The following is a 22,197-nucleotide window of genomic DNA, read 5'->3' as shown; positions in this document are numbered from 1 at the left end:
ATAGTTCACAATTCTCAACTCTGAATTTCAGGATTTGACATCTGGTATGGATTACAGGACTGTGAAAATCAAAGCAGGAAAACTTCGCCTTTGCTAATCCAGCTGAACATGCTCTTTGTTAGTTTAGGATTGTTTCCTGAAGAAAATTATCCAAGAATACTCAGTTAACGTTTAAAATAGCTCCACTGATTTTAGTTCACTTTTCTTAGAGATGATGGCTCTCACTATTTAAAAGTTTTCTAGATTCACAAGAATACTTTCTATAAAGTGTCCAAATAAAGATACACATTGAAGCTTACAGATAGTTGAAAGACAAATGTATTTATTGATAGGTCAGCTACATCATACATGGTAAATGCTTGTCTCAACTATTGAAATTATCTTTCTATATTTGTATCATAAAGATTGCACCTCTGTGATTCCATAATAAAATAACAGTTATATGCCACTTGTCCTTGGTGAGAATACACTTGGATCCTGGTTCAGGCTCAGATGCTGACAGTAGATATCTGTGTAAAAAGCCCTGCTTCTGCTTCTGTTTCAGTTCTTCCAATTACGGGAAAAAGAAAAAAAATCCTGCAAACACCCTAACAGGGAGGTTGCTAGGATTATTGAGATGCTGTTTGCAAAATACTTTTAAATCTGCAGATGAAAAGTGTTAAATAGTACAAAGCACTATTGTTATGATTCTGTTTGTTAAATCACAAACATTTCCATAGCAACAGGTTGATGTCATAGTCACAAAATTAGGAATTCACCTCAAGTTCAAACTCTTAGGGAACATGAGGTGAAAAAGAAAGGCTTTATGTAGAAAATAAATATTTTTAAATAATATAAATCAAAAGCAAGGTGGAAACTAGGAAGTAATGCCATTTTCCTGGTTTTCCATACTGAAAGATTTTTAGTCTTCATGTTTTCTCTGATAAGAAAGCATTTCTGAGTTTGCTCCTTAATCAGGTTTATGTTGGTTAACATAAACTAATTTTACTTTCTTTTTTTTTTTATTTTTTATTTTTTTGTATTTTTATTTATTTTTTTATTTTTTATTTTTATTATTATTATTATTATTATTATTATACTTTAGGCTCTATGGTACATGTGCACAACGTCCAGGTAAGTTACGTATGTATACATGTGCCATGCTGGTGCGCTGCACCCACCAACTCGTCATCTAGCATTAGGTATATCTCCCAATGCTATCCCTCCCCGGAAATTTACTTTCTTAAAATACTTAAATTTTTGAATTGCCAAAGAAATCAGTACCAATTTCAAATTTACATCATAATTAAATATATCAAGAAAATATGTTATAGACAGTATTTCTTTATTTTAAATGTTATTCAATAGTTTATCATGAAAATAAAAATTCAAAAAGTAATGGAAATGCCAACTTCTATATATGTGTATATAGCAGAGTCTCACAGTGTTTTATTCCCCCAAACTGGGACTGTGCTCCTGAATCAATTAGTCTTCATGCCCATCTTAAACCCACAAATAGCTTGGAAACTAAAAGAGGAGATAGGGAACTAGGTACCCACCACATGAGAGATTCTAGAATTTACTCTCTGTTTCTTATCTCAACTATAGATATTACCGCTCAGTGGGTTCAATAATATATCATTTTGCTGTCCAAGTTATGAACCAACAGAAATAGAATATGGGCATTTGATACATTGTAAGATGTGTTCCCTCGGTTCATCAATAATAGGCAGAGCTGCCCTGACCTCCAGGATCAGGTCAACTAACAAAGCCTCCCAAGTTACAGGCAGACAATTTATGCATAAACAGAGTAGAGTTAGGACCACCAAGAGCAAATCTAGGGGACAAACTCCTGTGAATGCAAACTGGCCTCAAAATGGAGGGGTTTAGGAGCAGGTGGGCTTTCCAGTCCCATCTCTGCTGAGGACAAGACACCAGGAAGGCTGGGAAAATGCTACCTTATGGAAACCATAGGGGTGAGAAGGAAGAGTTCCTGCCTTCACCATAAGAATATCTTTTTCCTCATACCTTCCTTGAGGTGATTCTGATTGAATAAAGTAGGTGTTTGAAAGAAAAAAATGAACAAAGTGTATTCCATTCAGACCATCAGAGAAAAGGAATTCCATAAGCACAAATGCTCTCTGAAATTTTAGATGTTTTATTTTTAGAAATGAGCAACATAAAATGGGTTCAAAGGAGAATCAAAACACTACTGAAATCTTATAAAAAGAATATGTATGGTAAAATATTAAAGAAATTAGATTTATTCATTTAGATCTGTTGTTCCTAAAATGTGGTTTGGAGACTCTAGGGGTTCCCACAATTCTTTCAGGGGATTCATGAGATCAAAATTATTTTCATAATAATACTAAGATATTGCCTTTTTCATTCTTATTATCTCAAAAGTGAATAATGGAGTTTCTGGAGGCTATGTGATGTGTGATGTCCAACAGAGTCAGTGGAGAAGCAAATATGAGCATTCAGCTGTCTTGTATTACACTACATTAGAGATTATAGAGATTTGCAAAAATGTGAAACACTGCCACTCTTCTTACTAAATTTCTCATGTTTTGAAAATACAATTTTAAAAATATAATATGTTCATTATACTAAAATGTCATGCATTTATTAAAAATAAGTGAATGCATATGTTTTTAATTTCTCAGTTTTATTTCTAAAATGATATATATATAGCACAAATAAATATAATCCACATAAAAATTCACCAGGGTCCCCATTAATTTTTAAGAGTACAGTTAAGAAGTTTTTAAACAAACATTTTTGATAACTACTTACTTATCAATTATTTGAAAAGATCTTATGCCAGAGATAATGATCTCTCCGTTAGTCTTTATATCCACAGAGGCCAGATTGAATTTAAACTGCAGCAAAAAGAGAACTCTCCTCAATGGCAATGACTGTAAACCCTAGAACATATTATCAGCAAAGTTTATATATTTTACTATGTATAACATTCTTCTAGTCTTACCTAATATTAAAAGTAAATAATCACTATTTTACTTCCATCTGAAAGGTTCTGTATTTATAGCTTCTCAATAATTTGATGAGTAACTTTTCAGTAGAAATCAAGAAAGGAGAATCTATCAAAATGTGATTAAAACAGAAACTTAATTGAACTAGTTTTTTCCAATTTATATTTTGTTTCATGACTGCTATTCTTTAAACATTTTTATTTTGATAGAAAGCTACTAGCAAAAAAGTCTTTATTGTATCCTGTTAATGTCCTCTGACATTTACAGAAGAAATATAAGAGGAAAGTAAATTCCAAAAATCTAAATGCGTTTTAGTCCAAACATTTTAATACTTGATGAACAGTGGGGTCAGATTGCATCCTCCTGTGGTGTGAGGAAAGTTTATGTCAACATCATCTGCTTTTATTTATAAAAATTTCTCAGAGGCATATCGACACAGCTTTAGTTACTGCTCTCATTTTCACGTGGTATGTAGTAGCAAGTTTAAAAGCATGATTGAGGTTTTAAATATTGGAATGCTGAAAAATACTTTGTTTTAGGCACTGACAGTTGGTTGCTGATGTAATTTTTTTCTCAAATTTAGAGCTCTTGTGACCTCCTTGCCTTTGAAAATTATATAAATGGAAAGAGAATTGTCCATTTGTTGCCCCGAGTCTGTTGGCTGTTGCTGTTTGCGGTCTCCTAGAGAATCTTAGTACTAGCTCCTAAGTTGTGTTTGCTTCTTAAAAGCTAAGACAGTTACTTCCATGGTCCTCAGTTCAAGGTCAGATGGCTGGTGTATGACATTTTGGAGAATACCTTTTCAGGCTTGACATCTGGGAATACTATGAAACTCTAAGAACAATGGCCCTCAAGATTCCTGGAAGTTTTTAAAATCCTGACATGTTTGATGTCACCATTTACAAAAACAAAGAAGATGTGGGCACTGAGCTGGCATTAAACATCCAGTACTATGTACAGTACTATGTACTTTTTTATGATAGTGGTCATCCTGATTAATTCTATTCTTTGGAAAGGAGATGCCCTGGAGGAGGAGGAGGGGAAGCATAAGGAAAACCCTAACCTAAATCATAGCTTTGTTGAGGCATCTTCTGCCTTCAAGTAAAAGTCATTCTTGGGAAATTCAAGGCACTGGTCATTAGCAGAAATAAAATTCCTCTGGTCTCTCAAACATCTACTGAGTAACCAAATGCATCCTGCCACAAAGATGGTAGAAACCTCCTTTCAACTTTCATTTCCCCACTCCCTTGTTACCTAAGCTTTGGTTGTGACTGCCAGGCTTTCCCAGTTCCCCAGGGTAGCTTCAAAGAGAGCTCCTCCTTTTTATTTAGTTACACATACAGATATAAATAGAAAATATTCATACACAGTTTATTACAGGTCTGGATTTTAGACTGTAGAAAGTGTCTATGTTGTGCCAAACACTTGTGTTTAAAGACTTTGCAATCAACTTTATTTGGAAGTTTTGAAATTAAACCAATAACTGCATAAACAATTTTAATACTTTAGTGTTTAATGTTCTCCCCTTTGTTTTGACTTAGGAGATCTTGAGTTGAGGCCCTCAACATTCCTCATTATTGACCCTCTCTTGGGACTTTTGAAGATTCAAGAAACTCAAGATCTGGATGCTGGCGATTATACCTGTGTAGCCATCAATGAGGCTGGAAGAGCAACTGGCAAGATAACTCTGGATGTTGGCTGTAAGCCTCCAGATCTTTTAGGCCAATTTGTTTTGAAACTATCTATTATTTTTCATGTTTAATAACCTTGAAATGATTTGGTAGAATTATTCATCAGAATGGCAAAATTAGAGGGTGCATTTCAGATTAATATAATAACAGTAGTTAGCATTTACTAGGTGCTGTCTTTTTTTTTGTCAGAAAATTTTCATGCTTATTTTATTTTATTTTATTTTATTTTTCCTTTTCTTTTATTATTATTATACTTTAAGTTTTAGGGTACATGTGCACAATGTGCAGGTTAGTTACATATGTATACATGTGCCATGCTGGTGTGCTGCACCCATCAACTCGTCATTTAGCATTAGGTATATCTCCTAAAGCTATCCCTCCCCACTCCTCCTACCCCACAACAGTCCCCAGAGTGTGATGTTCCCCTTCCTGTGTCCATGTGTTCTCATTGTTCAATTCCCACCTATGAGTGAGAATATGCAGTGTTTGGTTTTTTGTTCTTACGATAGTTTACTGAGAATGATGATTTCCAATTTCATCCATGTCCCTACAAAGGACATGAATTCATCATTTTTTATGGCTGCATAGTATTCCATGGTGTATATGTGCCACATTTTCTTAATCCAGTCTATCATTGGTGGACATTTGGGTTGGTTCCAAGTCTTTGCTATTGTGAATAGTGCTGCAATAAACATACGTGTGCATGTGTCTTTATAGCAGCATGATTTATAGTCCTTTGGGTATATACCCAGTAATGGGATGGCTGGGTCAAATGGTATTTCTAGTTCCAGATTCCTGAGGAATCGCCACACTGACTTCCACAATGGTTGAACTAGTTTACGGTCCCACCAACAGTGTAAAAGTGTTCGTATTTCTCCACATCCTCTCCAGCACCTGTTGTTTCCTGACTTTTTAATGATCGCCATTCTAACTGGTGTGAGATGGTATCTCATTGTGGTTTTGATTTGCATGTCTCTGATGGTCAGTGATGGTGAACATTTTTTCATGTGTTTTTTGGCTGCATAAATGTCTTCTTTTGAGAAGTGTCTGTTCATGTCCTTCGCCCACTTTTTGATGGGGTTGTTTTTTTCTTGTAAATTTGTTTGAGTTCATTGTAGATTCTGGATGTTAGCCCTTTGTCAGATGAGTAGGTTGCGAAAATTTTCTCCCATTTTGTAGGTTGCCTGTTCACTCTGATGGTAGTTTCTTTTGCTGTGCAGAAGTTCTTTAGTTTAATTAGATCCCATTTGTCAATTTTGGCTTTTGGTGCCATTGCTTTTGGTGTTTTAGACATGAAGTCCTTGCCCATGTCTTTCTTTTTTCTTTGATACGGAGTCTCACTCTGTCACCCAGGCTGGAGTGCAGTAGTGCTATCTCGGCTCACTGCAACCTCTGCACCCCATGTTCAAGCAATTCTCCTGCCTCATCTTCCTGAGTAGCTGGGATTGCAGGCGCCTGCCACCATGCCCAGCTATTTTTTTGTATTTTTAGTAGCGGCGGGGTTTCACCATGTTGGCCAGGCTGGTCTTGAACTCCTGACCTCGTGATCCACCCACCTCAGCCACCCAAAGTGCTGGGATTACAGCCATGAGCCACCACACTGGGCCAATTTCTAGGTACCCTTCGCTGTGTCAAAAACTTTTATATGGAAAGATCCTAAAATTATCTCCTTTTTATAGATAAGGAAACTGAGGCTTATAAAGGCTAAGCAACTTGATCAGGGTTACAGAGTTAGGGAGGTGCAGAACCTGGATGTTTAAACTCAAGTTGCTGTTTCCCTACCAAGAGTCATCCATTCTGCCACCAAATTTCTAAGTATCAGCATCTGGAGGCCAGAAATTATACTTTGGCCCTAGATCACAATTTGAAGATATTGATGACAGCAAAGGTATCAGATTGTGTTTTACTTAAAAAAAATCATAGCAATTACTCTTCAGTGTATAAAATAAAGTATGACCAAAAAAATGTCAATCCCAAAATGAAGATACAGTGCATGCAAGACAACCGTATGTAGGTTACTCAAGAAGTTTGGTCCTCCCTTTTTTGTCTACCTCATGTCTCTTTTAAAAAATAAATCTCTTTACATTGTGGTCAAACATAAAACAGAGTTCACTTTGTATGAAATAGAAACTGGCGTTTAATTTTTAAGATAATTTAACATTTGTGTCACTTAGAACTGATAAAATATGACATTGCATTCAATAGTCCTATATTTTCACTTGTATATGATGATATTCATGCCAGACTGTTTTTTTAAAGCAAAAGTTAGAACTGTAAAGAAAATGCTTTTTATTTTTCTTAGAATATAGTAACACAAAACATTTTAGTTCTACTGCTTTAAGTCTTTAAATGAAAATTATGTCCTGCTAAACTTGATATTTGTTTCATGTAAGCTAAATTTTTGCTTTCTGGGATCTTTTATGATCCCCTTGCCCCTGAGCTGTCTGGTGAACACTCTGCATTTGTGGTGATTACGCCCTTGGGGGAGAATCAACAAAGCTGGAAATGACCACAAAGACCACTATAGAATCTGTCTAGGACACTGTAAGACGTGTTTGAACCATGACTAAACTCTGTGGTTATTAAGAGAGATGCCTTGAAAATAAGATTGAAACCTCTGGGTGGAGGGTAGCTCTGAATCTACTAGCAAGCAGGATATAACGCACAGTAATGCTTTTAGAAATGTAAGGCCCAAATAAAGAGGGTCACTACATAGAGAATTCTTGTTTACAAGAAATATACTGAGTACAACATTGTAATTCTCAACATTTTCTAGTTCTCCTTCTACCTCCTTCCTGCACAGATATTTTATGTTTACTCAACATTCTTTTAGACTTGTCTAGCTTTAGAGGAAGAGAGAAACAGTCTCAGTAATTTTTCCCAGCAAAAAGGTAATTGCACCCTCAGTCCCCTTAGTTTGTAGAAATCTTAAGAATCTTTTGCACGTGCTTCTTTGCTTATTTGCTGCCTTCTTGAAAATCCCTTTTAGCTTCTGGAATTTCCAGATTCCTTCTTCCGTCCAGTGATACACCATATAAGGGTTCACACTATCTGTGTTGGGGTGGCTTACACTGGATTAGGAAACAACCTAACAAATGTTTCGTATTTATGCTTTATCTCTTGAACAGAAGTGAATTTTGTTTTATCTTCACTTATACTCAAGATCTTCATTCTCTGTGACCCTTTCTAAAACAATGGCTTTTTCAACTTTTATTCTAGTAATTGTCCTGACAGGACCATCAACATAAGCCAAATTATTTGTTTATTGTAACCTTGACCATTGTTCACAATTGCCAAATAACTTAGTATTAAAGTCAGTACCATTCATGTTTCTGTTATGCATTAACTATTTCCATATTCGCTGTTAGATCTTTCTCACTGTAGCTCACAATGTTAGGAGTTGCTTCACTTTTGAGGTTTGCTTGTAACTGATGCTACCTTGGCTGCTTACCTAGTGCCTGGTATTCTCATTTGCCTTGTTTTGTGATACTAATACATATATTCTTTGACCTTGTGCTTGTTTTGTTGAATAACAAAGGTTGAATAGACCTTGTCTGTTCACATCACACTATTGTTACATATTCTAGCAGATGTAATATGTAAATGCTAAGAACCATGCAAATCACAGTTGTAGTGATAATTATAGTTATCACTATTAGGTTTAAAGGTAAACATACATCAAATCAAAACTTTACCCAGAACTTATGTAGTGGTTAAGTAAATGGTGGACTCTGACAGAGAATGGGTTTTCTGCCTAAACTTTCCTCATCTATAAAATAATGATCTAAGTGGTACCTACCTCATTGGTTGGTTGTAAAGATAAACGAGACATCGTCATAACGTACACCCAGCATATCAGCTGTTACTGCTGTTCCTCTAAAGCTGTTTAATGAAACATGTATCACGTAAATGAATATTAACTTCACAAATTAAGTGGTCATTTTGATTCTTTGAACCTTGAAAAATCATATGGAAATGCCTATATAATAGCAGCTTAGTATGTAAGATCAAGCATTGGGATTTTAATGTGAAAGTCACCAATTCAAGTTAACTTTTTAAAGAAAGGGCTTGAGACAAGTTAAGTACTAAGCTTAGTAGTGCATAAAATTGTTCATTTGAGTTCCAAAACTATTGGGCATAAATTTAAGTAGCTTATGACTTACGAAGAAAAGCATGCTTTTATCCATATCATTTAGCTATTTGAGCTTTCAGATTGTTTTTGTGGGCATATTACTTCATATCAACAATACTAGATAAAAAAATAATGAAAAGCCTATTTGATATGATTTTTGAGTTCTAGCTTCTTATAGTGAGTGCCCTTTTTCCTATTACTTATTATCATGGTTTTAAATTATGGACGTTTCAGGTCAACAGGGAAAGTTACCAATGATTTTTATCCTTTGTAAAAAGGGATAGTGGATTGTGAAGTCATTTGGAAGGAAAGAGGACTGGCTACATCAAACAAAAAGTTGGCTTGGCAGTGATTTTATTTGTAGCATTCCATACCACACAGGGTTTGAGTCTTAGACTGTGGTTTCATGCTTTGTGGTTTGGTGGAACCAAAACGATGTGCCCAGTCATTTTAGGAAAGAAAATCTCTGAATAAAATAATGCAAGAGTCACCACATGGACTATATATATATTTAATTTTCCCTAAGGGAACTAGAATAATTTTATGGAATAATTTTTGCAGCAAGATGGTCAATCTGTTTGTGATTTTTATATTTGCAGAATAATGTGTGTACACAGCCATATCTATATGTAAGTTACAGCAAAGTTATACTGTGGCATTAACCTTGTGCAGATCTCAAGATGCTTGCAAACAAATACTTAGGATCTCAGAGGATCAAACATCATCCTAACAGACTCTATGAAGAAGACAAAATTGAAATTAACCATAGATACATTAACCACAGAAATTAACCATAGATATATTAAACTCCAGTTGAGATTTAACAAGTTAACTCTATAATATGTTTAATGAGAGTTTATATCTGAGTGATTATTATATACTAAATGATTAATAAAGATCATTTCTTTTAACAACATGAGATAGGAAATGTTATTATGCCTTTTATGTTCATGGGGATATTTTAACTGGAGGAGGTAAAATAAGCTTAGAGTTGCTATTTGAAGCTTAGAGTTGCCATTTGAAGCCACTTAGTGTGCTCTTCACCTCTCTAAGCAAACAGCCTCCTCTGTAGAAGCACCGTGCACCATACTATCCTCACTGCTGTTCTTCTTCCCCATAGTTTCATTAATGTATTTACCATCTACTCACTGTAATTCACTTGGAGTTCATGTTGGCTACATTCAGGAGTAGGAAGTATTTAAAAAGCTTCTTGGCTGTATTAGGAGTTGCTTCATTTTTGAGGTTTGCTAGTCATTGATGCTGCCTTGGCTGCTTACCTAGTGCCTGGTATTCTCATTTGCCTTGTTTTGTGATACCAGTACATATATTCTTTGACCTTGTGCTTGTTTTGTGCATAATGTTGTTCTCAAAGCTGCTTTACCATGGATGACTTCTCCTGTCTTAATTGAGTTTTGTTGGTACAGATTGAGGTTTGCTTATCCTTTTTTATTCCAGTTTGTTCTTGGCTTTCTTAGTTCTGAAAATTGAAATCTGCCTTCATTTTCACTGATGCCTGTGTTGTAATGTGTCAGTAAACTGGGTATTCTTCTAAGCAGTTGGTTGACTCCAGGCTTCTGCATATCTTTGTGCTGTTCTGGAATTTGTTTTCTGTCCATCACTGCATTTATGTGCCCATACTCTGAGCCTAACATATCTGGAAACTTTTAAACTTAACTTCCATTTTTCAGAACAGCCACCTGCTTTAGAATAAATGATTTCCTTTTATCCAGAGAAAAGTAACTAGGTCTTACAGACCTCATGTATTCGTCCGTTCTCACACTGCTATAAAGAAATCCCAAAGACTGGGTAATTTGTGAAGAAAAGAGGTTTAATTGGCTCACCGTTCTGCAGGCTCTACAGAAAGCATGGCTAGGGAGGACTCAGGAAACTTATAATCATGGCAGAAGGCAAAAGGGAAGCAGGCACATCTTACATGGCCAGAGCAGAAGGAAGAGAGCAAAGGGGGAGGTGCTACACACTTTTAAATCACCAGATCTCATGAGAATTCACTCACTATCCCGAGAACAGGAAGGGGGCAATCTGCCCCCATGATCCAATCACCTCCCACCAGGCCCCTCCTCCAAAATTGGGGATTACGATTCAACATGAGATTTGGGCAGGGACACAGATCCAAACTGTATCACTTAGAATAAGCAAGCTATGAGCTATTCTATTAACTATGTTTAAATATGTTTAAAAATGTTTATTTTACCTATTATTTTTATAAGTCAAATTTCCGTATAGATGGATTAAGAAAAATCTAAACACTGATACACGATTTATTTATAAAAACATATTGTTCAATTGTGGTATTTAACCGAATTTAATTTTGTTTAGGTTCAATAAATAAATAAGAGGGCTTCTGAAATTGCCATGTGAAAGTTCAATGTACTGGGTCAAGGTTGCTATACACGCTTATGCACCAGACACACACACACACACACACACACACACAAACACACACTGAGTTATTACTGAAGTGTTTTCATACTGATTTCAAAAATTCATTCACAGATATCCAGTGGCCATGAGTAATGCACAAAGTACTATGTTAGCTGCTGTAAAAGATAAAAATATGGTTACAAATATAAACTCTCTAGGAAATAAAAAACAAACGTAGTCTAACAACAGGTTGAATGTGGTGATTGCTATGAGAATGGTAGAGAGTGAGTTCTCTGAAACTTTAGAGAGGGAAGAAATCATGCTCATCTCAACTGGTAAGAGATGGCATCATAGAGGAGGGGCCTTTTAAACCAGATTAAAAGATTGCCAATATTTCAACAGCCAGAGATCAATAATAGACATTACATTTGTGGGAGATGGTAATAACAAGGTAGTGATATGAGAAAGGTCAGTCCTTGTTTGGAGAAGAACAAGGGATGCTGATTGCCCAGGTAGTAACATTTATAAAGGGAAATAATAGGAGATGAGGCTGCAAAGTTGGAGGAGGTTCTTTAACCTATGCTAAAAAAGCACTAATGCTACTTGAGAGACAACTGTACATCAACTCCAGAATTCCCATGGGAAGAAAAGTGATCTCTGTAGAAATATTAATGAGTCTGCTAACTAGTATGACTATGAGCAGTTGTGAGAACCCATAGAAAAGGGGAAGTTAATATAATCACAAAGAATGGTGACTCCAAAGTTGAATTGACTTGGCTTTTAATCCTGCTTCCATAATTCAACTCCATGTGACACTTAGCAAATTAACTATCTGTGTTTCAGTTTCTTCATCTATAAAATCAGAGTAATAACAATACCTACCCCGTAGAGATATTGTGAAGATTAAATGAGATAGTAATTGACAGCACTTAACACAACCTCTGACTCTGTAAGTGGTAATTATCATTTCTAAGCAAGATTTAACCTTGACTTTATCAAGGAGCCTTCCCTAGGGTACACCTCTTAGAGTCCTATATGAGCAGGTTTCATCCATTGCCTCCAAAAGTACCCTGTATATTTCTTCTTGCCTGGTGTCTCATCACCTGTAAGTTTCCAGGATGTATTGAGAGCCTCATCTATTTGAACTTGCTGACAGTATCCTCCCTAAACAGGATTCCTATGTTTTCCAAGATGTGCCTCTGATGTATTTCTATGTCTTCCTCCCTGATCTCTGTGGTTACCTGAATTATGTGGATATCTGTAGCCTCTTATCTATAATTTTTATAGTTTCTGAATCATTTCTTAATTCTAAGATATTAAACTCTTCCTATTCTGTTTTTATCAAATACTACATTGTGTTACTTTGATTCGTATTATTTATTCTCAAATTTAAATTTCTCTAATTCAAAAATGTGAAAGGTATGAGAAGCAAGAATATGATATTGAACAAGGATATAATTTAGGAGTAAGTAGTGTTAGCTTGTTATATAGTGATTATAGAAGAATGAACTCTGTTATAAATTAATTTAAAAATTCAACCAAAGGAGTAAGTTACGGAAAGTGTCAGAAATATCTTATTATAAAGCCAACTTATTTATAAGATAGTCTTAAAGTTTGAGCAATTTGACATAAACTAAAATTGAAAACAAATTTTTAGAATGAAAGATCTCTTTATTTAAGGTAATTATAATTTGAAGTCCCATGCTTTTTATCATCTATCACCTTAAGGAAATGGTTGGGCTTCTAAGTGTCTCTGTTCATTTATAAAGCAAAAAAGAAACACCCACTGTTTTTACCTAAGAGAGGAATATCAACGGGGTAAATTTACAATATAATATGAACAATAATTCAAATTCAATGAGTTGATGGTTTAATATTTAAGTTTATGTTTAATATGCCTGTATAATATACCAATGACTTTTTTGTTGTTTGTAATGTCTTCCAGCACCTCCAGTTTTCATACAAGAACCTGCTGACGTGTCTGTGGAAATTGGCTCAAATGTGACATTACCTTGTTATGTTCAGGGTTATCCAGAACCAGCAATCAAATGGCGAAGATCAGACAACATGCCAATTTTCTCAAGACCTTTTTCAGTTAGTTCCATCAGCCAACTAAGAACAGGAGCTCTCTTTATTTTAAGTAGGTTGAAGGAAATATATTTTGTATGAATATGTACTCTTATGTTATACACTTATGTTTTATACATAGGTATTGCTATTTAAAATAGTATATTAATCTTGCCAACACATTTTATGTTCATTGCATTTTACTTTGAAATAGTACTGGCATTTTATATACAGGAATTGTCATAAATGAGTTATATTTTATTCAAATGTATGTCATTAATTTATCATAAGGGCTTATGAAACAATATGACTTCTTCATATCTTACCATTTCTTATTGCAAATAGAGTCACCTGAGCCTTTACATAGATAAGTGTTCACATTACCTTGATTCTTGTAACAATTGTTGTATAGAAAGATAAAATATTACTATTAGTTAACTTTTTTTATTTTGTCACACAGTACATAGCAACATAGGGATGCTTTGGAAACTCCTTTTTTAACAGCTATATCCACCTGAAGCAAAAGATCCCTGCCACCCCCACAAAAGTCAAATACTTTCTTATCTAAAAATTTTATAAGCTATTCAGTATTCAGATATTTGGAAGCACCTTCTATTTTTTCAAATAATGCTAAGAATAATTGCATGGTGTTACCAGAGGAGGAAAAGCATTTAGATAATTAATTGCGTTTTTAAAAATAATGGGATGTTTGGGGTATTTTATAGAAAGTTTTCAATCAGTTATTGCTAAGTTAATTATTTTAATTATTTTTATTTTTATATTTTGGGTGGGTACGGGTTCTCATTCTGTTGCCCAGGCTGGAGTGCAGTGGCATGAACTTGGCTCACTGTAAACTCCACCTGACAAGTTCAAGCAATTGTCCTGCTTTAGCCTCCTGAGTAGCTGGGATTACAGGTGTGAACCACCACACCCAGCTAATTTTTGTATTTTTGGTAGAGATAGGGTTTTATCATGTTGGCCAGGCTGGTCTCGAATTCTTGACCTCAAATGATCCATCCACATCGTCTTCCCAAAGTACTGGGATTACAATCGTGAACCACCATGCCTGGCCCAAGTTTATTAACAATATTAAATGTGCATTGGCCACTTAAACTTCCAGATATAAATTAAATTGTCTAATAACAAGTGCTTCAGTGTTCAGCTCTGTGGTGAGCTCTGTGGTGGACAGAGTCAGATATAGGGTCCCTCACTCAGGTAGTTTGCAGTCCATTCTCTGAGTGGATGCCCATAAAAGGAGCTACTGGGAAGTACACATCAGATTGGGTCAGATTGTGCATGACTTGAATGTCCAGGTGAAAAAATGGATTTGATGAGCTAGAAGTTAGAGAGCCCCATTCCAAGTTTGATAGGCAGGAAAAGGTACATGAAAGTACTGTTTCAGAACAACACCGCTAACAAGATAGGAAGAGAGATGAGAGAAAGGGAACATTGAAAAGCCCAAATACTGATGATGAGAAACAACCCAGATGTTGATAAAAAGTGAGACCTGAAAACAAATTGATTAAAGGAGACAAAAGAAAAGGAAGAATAAAAGAGCTCAATATCTTGAGCAACAGTTGCCTAATTGTTGAAATTAAATTGTCTGGAAGGAAATTAGTAATTAGAAACTTGGTTCTCATGGTATGTTGTATTTCTACACAAATTAGCCCAAGAATTCATAATATGAAAAATATCCTGGTTAGAACTAATGTATGATTTATTAATTGGGTGGTTTGCTGAATTTTTATTTCCAAATGAATGTTTGCTATTTAGAGTGGATGCTGCCTTAATTTACCAGATGCAGTTCTACAATTAGATGCATATGGTTAGCAGAGGAGTAGAAACTTTGTCATGGTTCCTTATCTGAGATAGTATGGGACTATTGATGCTGGAAAGCTGCACTTTTCTCTGTTCAAATCTTATCAATAGATTAAACTGCTTATTTTGGTTCATATATTTACAAGATTATACCCATCCCCCTATTTAAAATCCTCTCCTTCCTTCCTGATTGCTCACAAGACAAAACCATACTCTTGAGAATGTACAAGCCCACCTCTTCAACTTCAGTCTCCTGACTATCCCCACACAACCTATAACTCAGTAGTCCCCATCCTCATGGCTCCAATACCCTCTTTAATTACAAATATTTTGTAATATCATTTTATTATCTTGAAAAATTCTATATATTCGATCTAACTACATAATAAAAATTATTTTAATATCTAACACATTTACAAATGAGGGAAAGTAATTTATATTAAAATGATGCATATTTCATTTAATTACAAATATTTTGTAATATCATTTTATTATCTTGAAAAATTCTATATATTTGATCTAACTACATAATAAAAATTATTTTAATATCTAACACATTTACAAATGAGGGAAAGTAATTTATATTAAAATGATGCATATTTCAATATGTAAATACTCTGGCATTGTCTACAGAATATGAAGATACATTTCTGTGGCATCATTATGAATTCAATAGTTCAAATTCAGACTCATGCAGAAGTATAGCATTGATGACTCAAAAACTCCAAGCTGGTGAAGTGATTTTCTAAGATGATGTGCAGTTATTGCCAAAGTTCTGTCTTTCTTCTGCACATACAGAATTAGGTTGCAGACTCATGTAGTTACAAACAAAGTTATGAAATACACACATTTCAGTGGGAGCTTCAAAGTTGTGCTGGACTTGGGATAATTGTTTCTTTGCGAATCTGCCCCATGTTGCACCTCTCTAGTTTTTACCCACTGAATGCCAGCAGACTTCCCCAGTCATCGCACCAACTAAAAAATCTCCCCTGCAAACGTCTAACAGGGTGGTGGTGCAGAGCCCAATGATGGTGCAGCTTTCCATTCTTTGTACAGGCCATGATTTTTCTAGTCATGCTCTTGTCTTTGTAACCGATTAGATTTGCACTGCCCATCCTCTGTTCTACTCACTCAGATATTACCTCAGTGTGAATCCTTCTCCAATTGCCTTTCATGCAGTCACTTCTGTCTCTGCTTCCAGAGCTCACTGTCTGGAACTCTTTGTCAGCACTTATTTCACTGTGGTGTGATGGCTGATTTCCATGTATGTCCCCTCCTCTACCAGAAGGCAGTGCACACTTTCCATCCACAGATCCCAGCACTGTTTCTGGCACATAGTTAATGCTCCATAGATGGTATTGGATGAGTAAATGAGTTCTTCCTTTTAGACTTATGGGCAAGTGATAAAGGAACCTATATTTGTGAAGCTGAAAACCAGTTTGGAAAGATCCAGTCAGAGACAACAATAACAGTAACCGGACTTGGTAAGATCAATTGAATGTCTACATACCATGGTCTTCAAAGACATCAGACTTCTTTTACTATGTCATCTCTTGCCTGTGCCACTTAAAAAAAACAGAAGATAAATGACTAATTACTAGACCAGCCTTCCCTTCCCTACCACACTTCATATTTCTTAGAATGTTAGTCCTGGAAATAACCTTAGAGATTATCTGCTCCAAAATGAAGGGCAATTTAAATAAATTGTTTCAAATCTAAATATGAATACACACATGCACGCACACACACACACACACATACCCACACATATTAGAGTTGTGGTCTTTTCTGATTCCTTTTTTACATTTGTTATTTTAGTCAACATGGAATTATTTTTGTGTATGATAGGTAAAAATATAATATCATTTACTTCCAAGTAAGACATTTCATGCAATATCTATTATTGAGTATTCTCTTCCCACTGACTAAAATACCCATTTGATCACATAGTAAGTTTATGACCCCATGTCTATTCCTTAGAATTCTATTTCTGAAATAGTACTACATTGCTTAAATTATTATAGCATTTAATGTAATTTTTATATCTGTCAGTACATGTTTCTCATTAATACCCTTGTACACAGTTTTTAAAATATGTCTTCATTAGTCTACATATACGTTTTCCAAGTAAAATTTCTTAGGGATTTTACTTTATGTTAAATTTATTCATTAATTTTTAGAGAAGGGCATATTTACAATACTCCTTTACCATTCCATCTAAGAGAGTCAACCTCGTATTATTTGCTTGAGCTATTACAACAGCATCCTTATTGATCCCATTTCTTCCAGTGTACTTACAGTTTTCAGATTAATATTTCCCCCAAAAATGATCCTGATGATTCCACTTTTCCACTTATAAATGCTTTCAGTTACTCTCCATTTGTCTACTGAATACATTGCAAATATCTTGGCTTGACATTTCAGGCCTTCCATGCCATAAGCATTCTTTTTTACCTTCTTTACTACTGCAGTAATGTATTACCTGTCCTTTTGCATTCCCCCTACTTAGAAGGAGACTTTAATTTTCACTTTCAAAATCATACCCATTTTCATGTAAATATTTTGTTTCTGAAAACTCAAATTTTTATAGCATAACTAATAGTCTTTGGGGCCTGTGAAGTGGTTTACCTTTCTTTTGGGTGAAATAGAGTTGAAAGTGCCTGTGCTCTCTCTTGATTTAGTTGCTCCACTTATTGGAATCAGTCCTTCAGTGGCCAATGTTATTGAAGGACAGCAGGTTACTTTGCCCTGTACTCTGTTAGCTGGAAATCCCATTCCAGAACGTCGATGGATTAAGAATTCAGCTATGGTAAGAACATTTTAAACGCATGCATTCACATTCCTAATATTCTTTTCTTTTCTTTTTTTTTTTCTTTGAGACAGAGTTTTGCTCTGTTGCCTAGGCTGGAGTGCAGTGGTGGGATCTAGGCTCACTGCAACCTCTGCCTCCTGGGTTCAAGGGATTCTCATGCCTCAGCCTCCAGAGTAGCAGGATTACAGGTGACTGCCACCATGCCCAGCTAATTTTTGTGTTTTTTAGCAGAGATGGGGTTTCACCATGTTGGCCAGGCTGGTCTCAAACTCCTGACCTCAAGTGATCCATCCACCTCGGCCTCTCAAAGTGCTGGGATTACAGGTGTGAACCACCACACCTGGCCCACATTTCTAATTTTCTTGAGTAAGAAGTAATGTATTCCAATCACCAAAAGTATCAATTTAATAAATATACAAAAATATGTTTTTATAAGTATACGAAGCTTTTCTTATTGACATATTTTTGTTATTCATATTATTTTGGCATTAATAAAATGGAGAAATAGTGTTGTAATTTTGATAATTTTATATTAAATTCAGTGTCACTAGTGAACTTTTTTCAGAATATAGAAGAACTGAAGCAAGTATTGTTATTTTCATAGCACTTAAATATTTTTGTGCTCTTCTTTGTAGTACATTGTTAAACGTTAATATTCCCATAAAATTCTTCCATTTTATATATCAATCTTTATTATTATTAGCTTTAAACATATCTTTCATTATGAACTATATAAAAATGTAGATATATATTGTCATTGTTTTTCAGTGTAAAATTTTTTTTATGAAAAGATGTGAAAAATGTTTACAGTTCTATGAAATTTTTTCTGTAAATAAGCTATCTATGGCAATAAATTTTCTTCTGGTTCAGAGCATTTTTCTTTCCATTTTCCAGAATATTGGGACTCACTCTCTTCTTGAAGTACTGATTAGAAGTGAATATGCTGAACCCAGGAGGTGGAGGTTGCAGTGAGCCGAGTTCGCGCCACTGCACTCCAGCCTGGGTGACAGAGCAAGACTCCGTCTCAAAAAAAAAAAAAAAAAAAAAAAAAGTGAATTGATTCCATCTAAGAAGATGTAAAATTTCATATTTGCATAAAAACCTGAGAAAAATTAGCAAACCTCACTTAAAAATAAATGCCCTTGTAGAATGATAGTATTTGAGCACACAAGTATCATATGCAGTGTGGATGGATGATACCGATTTAGAGGTGATCATTCTTAACTGAAAATATTACCAGCCCTCCCTGACACAATTCATATGTCACATATTGTCCACTAATATTTGCATCTGTTACCTAACAAGGGTGGGTGTTGAGGTTAAGTCCTTCTCCCTTGGCATGAGTAAGTGCCTATGTGCCAAAATAAAAATATCAAATGGCTTGCTAGTGGTAATAAGGCCTTCTTGGAAAAGAACAATTTAAGCCAAAAGTAAATATTATAGTGAAATTTGGGTTTTGAGTGATGACAAAATTTACAGGAACATTAAACAAGTCATGTCTATATCTTTCTTCTTTTAGCTTGTGCTTAACTCTCTGATAAATATTAATAGGTATAATATTTGGAGGTATATCAGGATTAAATTGTACAATCACACTCTTGGTAACATTTATGCTCATCATTCTTCACTTAAGGACATTAAAATATTTTGTTTATAGACTTTTGGTAACCCGGTTGGGAAAAAAAAAAAAAAGCAGATTCATTTTTGACTCTCACAAATCCTTTCTTTTTAAATAAATATTACTTTTTTTTTCCCTTTAAGTTGCTCCAAAATCCTTACATCACTGTGCGCAGTGATGGGAGCCTCCATATTGAAAGAGTTCAGCTTCAGGATGGTGGTGAATATACTTGTGTGGCCAGTAATGTTGCTGGGACCAATAACAAAACTACCTCTGTAGTTGTGCATGGTAAGAGACACACCCAATGTTATTGTTTCCAAACTGTGCTCAAAGTAGTTGTTCTTATATTTTAATCAAATAACTCTGTTCCTCTAATTACAATTAGATATCTCTCTTAATTGTTATTTCTTATTTCTTGAACAATATCTACATTGTTAATGTTGTTTCCAGATTTCCCTTTTTTATGTACACAAAAAGACATTCTTGGGAGTCACCAGCTGAGTCTGGCCAAGGGCTTTTGTAAGTGGTTTCTTAATTGTTAAAAGTGACCTTGGCCCTCAAAGAATTATGTTTAAAAATACATTTTAATTTCAGACAAGCTGAACTCATTATACCCTCCAGATTGCCTTTTCTTTTTGGATTGTGCAACCAGCATGTCCTTACTAATGACCCCTTTGTGCTTGAGCTAGAAATGACCTAAGCTTTTCTAAAGGTCACCTCATGTGCTCCAAACAATCTTCTTGCATGTTAAATAACTTAAAGGTCACAAATAAGAAAATCCAGAAGGAATCTTTTTCCATTCATGACTAACAGTAACCGGCTTTTTACATCTAAATAATTGACAGCTTCATAGATTAAGAAATTGTCATAACTTTTTTGTATACTTCCTTTAAAGACTCTGCAACATTGCTTTTTAAAAAAAAACAAAAAAACAAAAAAAAAATTTCATTAAAAATAGCTTTGTGTTCAGAGCTGAATATCTGAGGGAAGAAAGTACTACAAAATACTTATTTTTAGTAGTTGATTTATTCTTTATTTAGAGTGTGAATTGGAGAGTCCAGTAGTTTTCCAATTTTGTTTGGTCTATTGACAATATTAATGAATGCAGACCATTTTCTTTTGTTATGTCTGCTTCTCTTAAACAGCCTCTTCCACCATTCTCAGCTTTACATTAAGTATCCACCACATCACCTTAGATATTCTTGGAGAATTATTATTTTGAAGAAATACTAAAGCAACACTAAATTAGTTATAACCTAGAGGAATAAATGCATACTGACAGATTGGATATGGTTGTGTAACTATTTTTCAAGAAGACCAGACCATAGATTTCTTGAACAGTGCTTATAGACTAGTTTGAGAATCTAATGTAGGAATGCCCTCATGTTATCTCTCTTTGACTTCTAGTAACTGCGTAGAATATTGTGTTGGATAGGATTCTGAGGCTGAATTTTCACTTGAGTGAAAACAATGACAGGATTAATTATGATGTCTTTCCTATCAGAGGGGCGAGGATACAGACAAACCAATGATATGGTGTATTGTGATACAAGAAGTTTTAATATTAAAAATTAAGAGATCATTTCACAACATTCATTTGTCCAATTTAGTCCAAAATGAGTAACTAATTTAGTCAATGGAGTTAAAAAATTAGTGCAGCCATTTGGCATTAACTAAATCTAGCAGATATTTAGCAGATTGATGAGATGCAGCCTAGCAGCTCTCTATACCTCTGTATTTATGTTAATTAGCAGTGCTGTTCCTTCATCATTCTGTGTCTCCATTTTTAAGAATACTCATTAAAGGCTGTGAATCCAATTCTTAAAATAATGAATGAATACAAGTATAAATGTAAATTAAAATGACAAAACAGTTTAATTGTCATATTGGTTTATATAGATTGACAATCTGAAAAGAAACTTCTCTTCCACACCCAAATGTCATTAGATTTCAAAACTGTTGCCTAAATTTGCCACTTTTCTTTATTGCTGTCAAACTCAGTATGTTTGTATCAAAATGGCTTATTCCATGTTGCCACAAATTGACAGCATAGTTGAAAGACGAATATTCCATGATGATTCTGAAAATTAAATTTCTTGCTTTAGGGAGTAGCCTGGCATTTTGTTTAGGGCTGGGGATTTGCTGCCAATTCTTTAAGAATAAATTATCTAAAGAGTAAACCCAGCCATAGGAAAATATGAGTATGTAGCATATCTAATCTAAGCCTTCCAAGGAATTTTTTTGCACGGAGGTTTCTGGTGTCTCTAGTTCTAAAAAACTTCTCCAGAGTAGTTATGATAATCCTTGAAAAATCTGATTTTAAGGAAGAGAAATGATGAGTGATTGAGCTCCTGGGAGCAGTTCCAGTCTCATCTTTCCAGAGAATGGAAAGGAAATGCCTGTTATAGATTGGGCTTTCATTGTCTTCTTCTCACTATGTTAGGAACTTTCATATATGCAAGCTTCTTTAATCAAAATCACCACCATTTTGAGAACATCGAGTATTGATGATTTCTGTTTGTGAGAGTTGGTTCTGATTATGATTTACACAGAATGGAGGGATTAACCTTCCTTTTCCTTTTGCTTCTACTCATGTTAATTCTTCAGTTGCTTTCTAAAGTCAAAGACATGTTATTCTTCTTACTGAAAAATATTGACTTAGAATCCTTTTAGTCTTTTAAATGTAAAAGACTTGGCTGGGCATG

At 34.8% G+C, this 22,197-nt stretch overlaps 1 protein-coding gene across 5 annotated transcripts in view; it reads left to right on the top strand.

The window, feature by feature from the left end:
* The window catches only part of HMCN1 (hemicentin 1), a 448,248-nt gene that overhangs the window by 219,644 nt on the left and 206,407 nt on the right, over positions 1–22,197 (top strand). For 4 of the 5 annotated variants that reach the window (XM_054449377.2, XM_063647964.1, XM_063647967.1 and 1 more), the window contains exons 15-19: positions 4,514–4,672; positions 13,123–13,317; positions 16,451–16,546; positions 17,744–17,871; positions 19,636–19,780. In XM_054449377.2, the coding sequence (XP_054305352.1) occupies positions 4,514–4,672; positions 13,123–13,317; positions 16,451–16,546; positions 17,744–17,871; positions 19,636–19,780 (723 nt within the window). The remainder of the gene's footprint in view (positions 1–4,513; positions 4,673–13,122; positions 13,318–16,450; positions 16,547–17,743; positions 17,872–19,635; positions 19,781–22,197) is intronic. The other variant, XM_063647968.1, reaches the window with a different exon arrangement.

This window comes from Pongo pygmaeus, chromosome 1, assembly GCF_028885625.2.
Source record: "Pongo pygmaeus isolate AG05252 chromosome 1, NHGRI_mPonPyg2-v2.0_pri, whole genome shotgun sequence".
Classification (NCBI taxonomy): Eukaryota; Metazoa; Chordata; class Mammalia; order Primates; family Hominidae; genus Pongo; species Pongo pygmaeus.
Note: the sequence above shows the minus strand (reverse complement) of the source record. Positions and strands in the feature narration are given on the sequence as shown.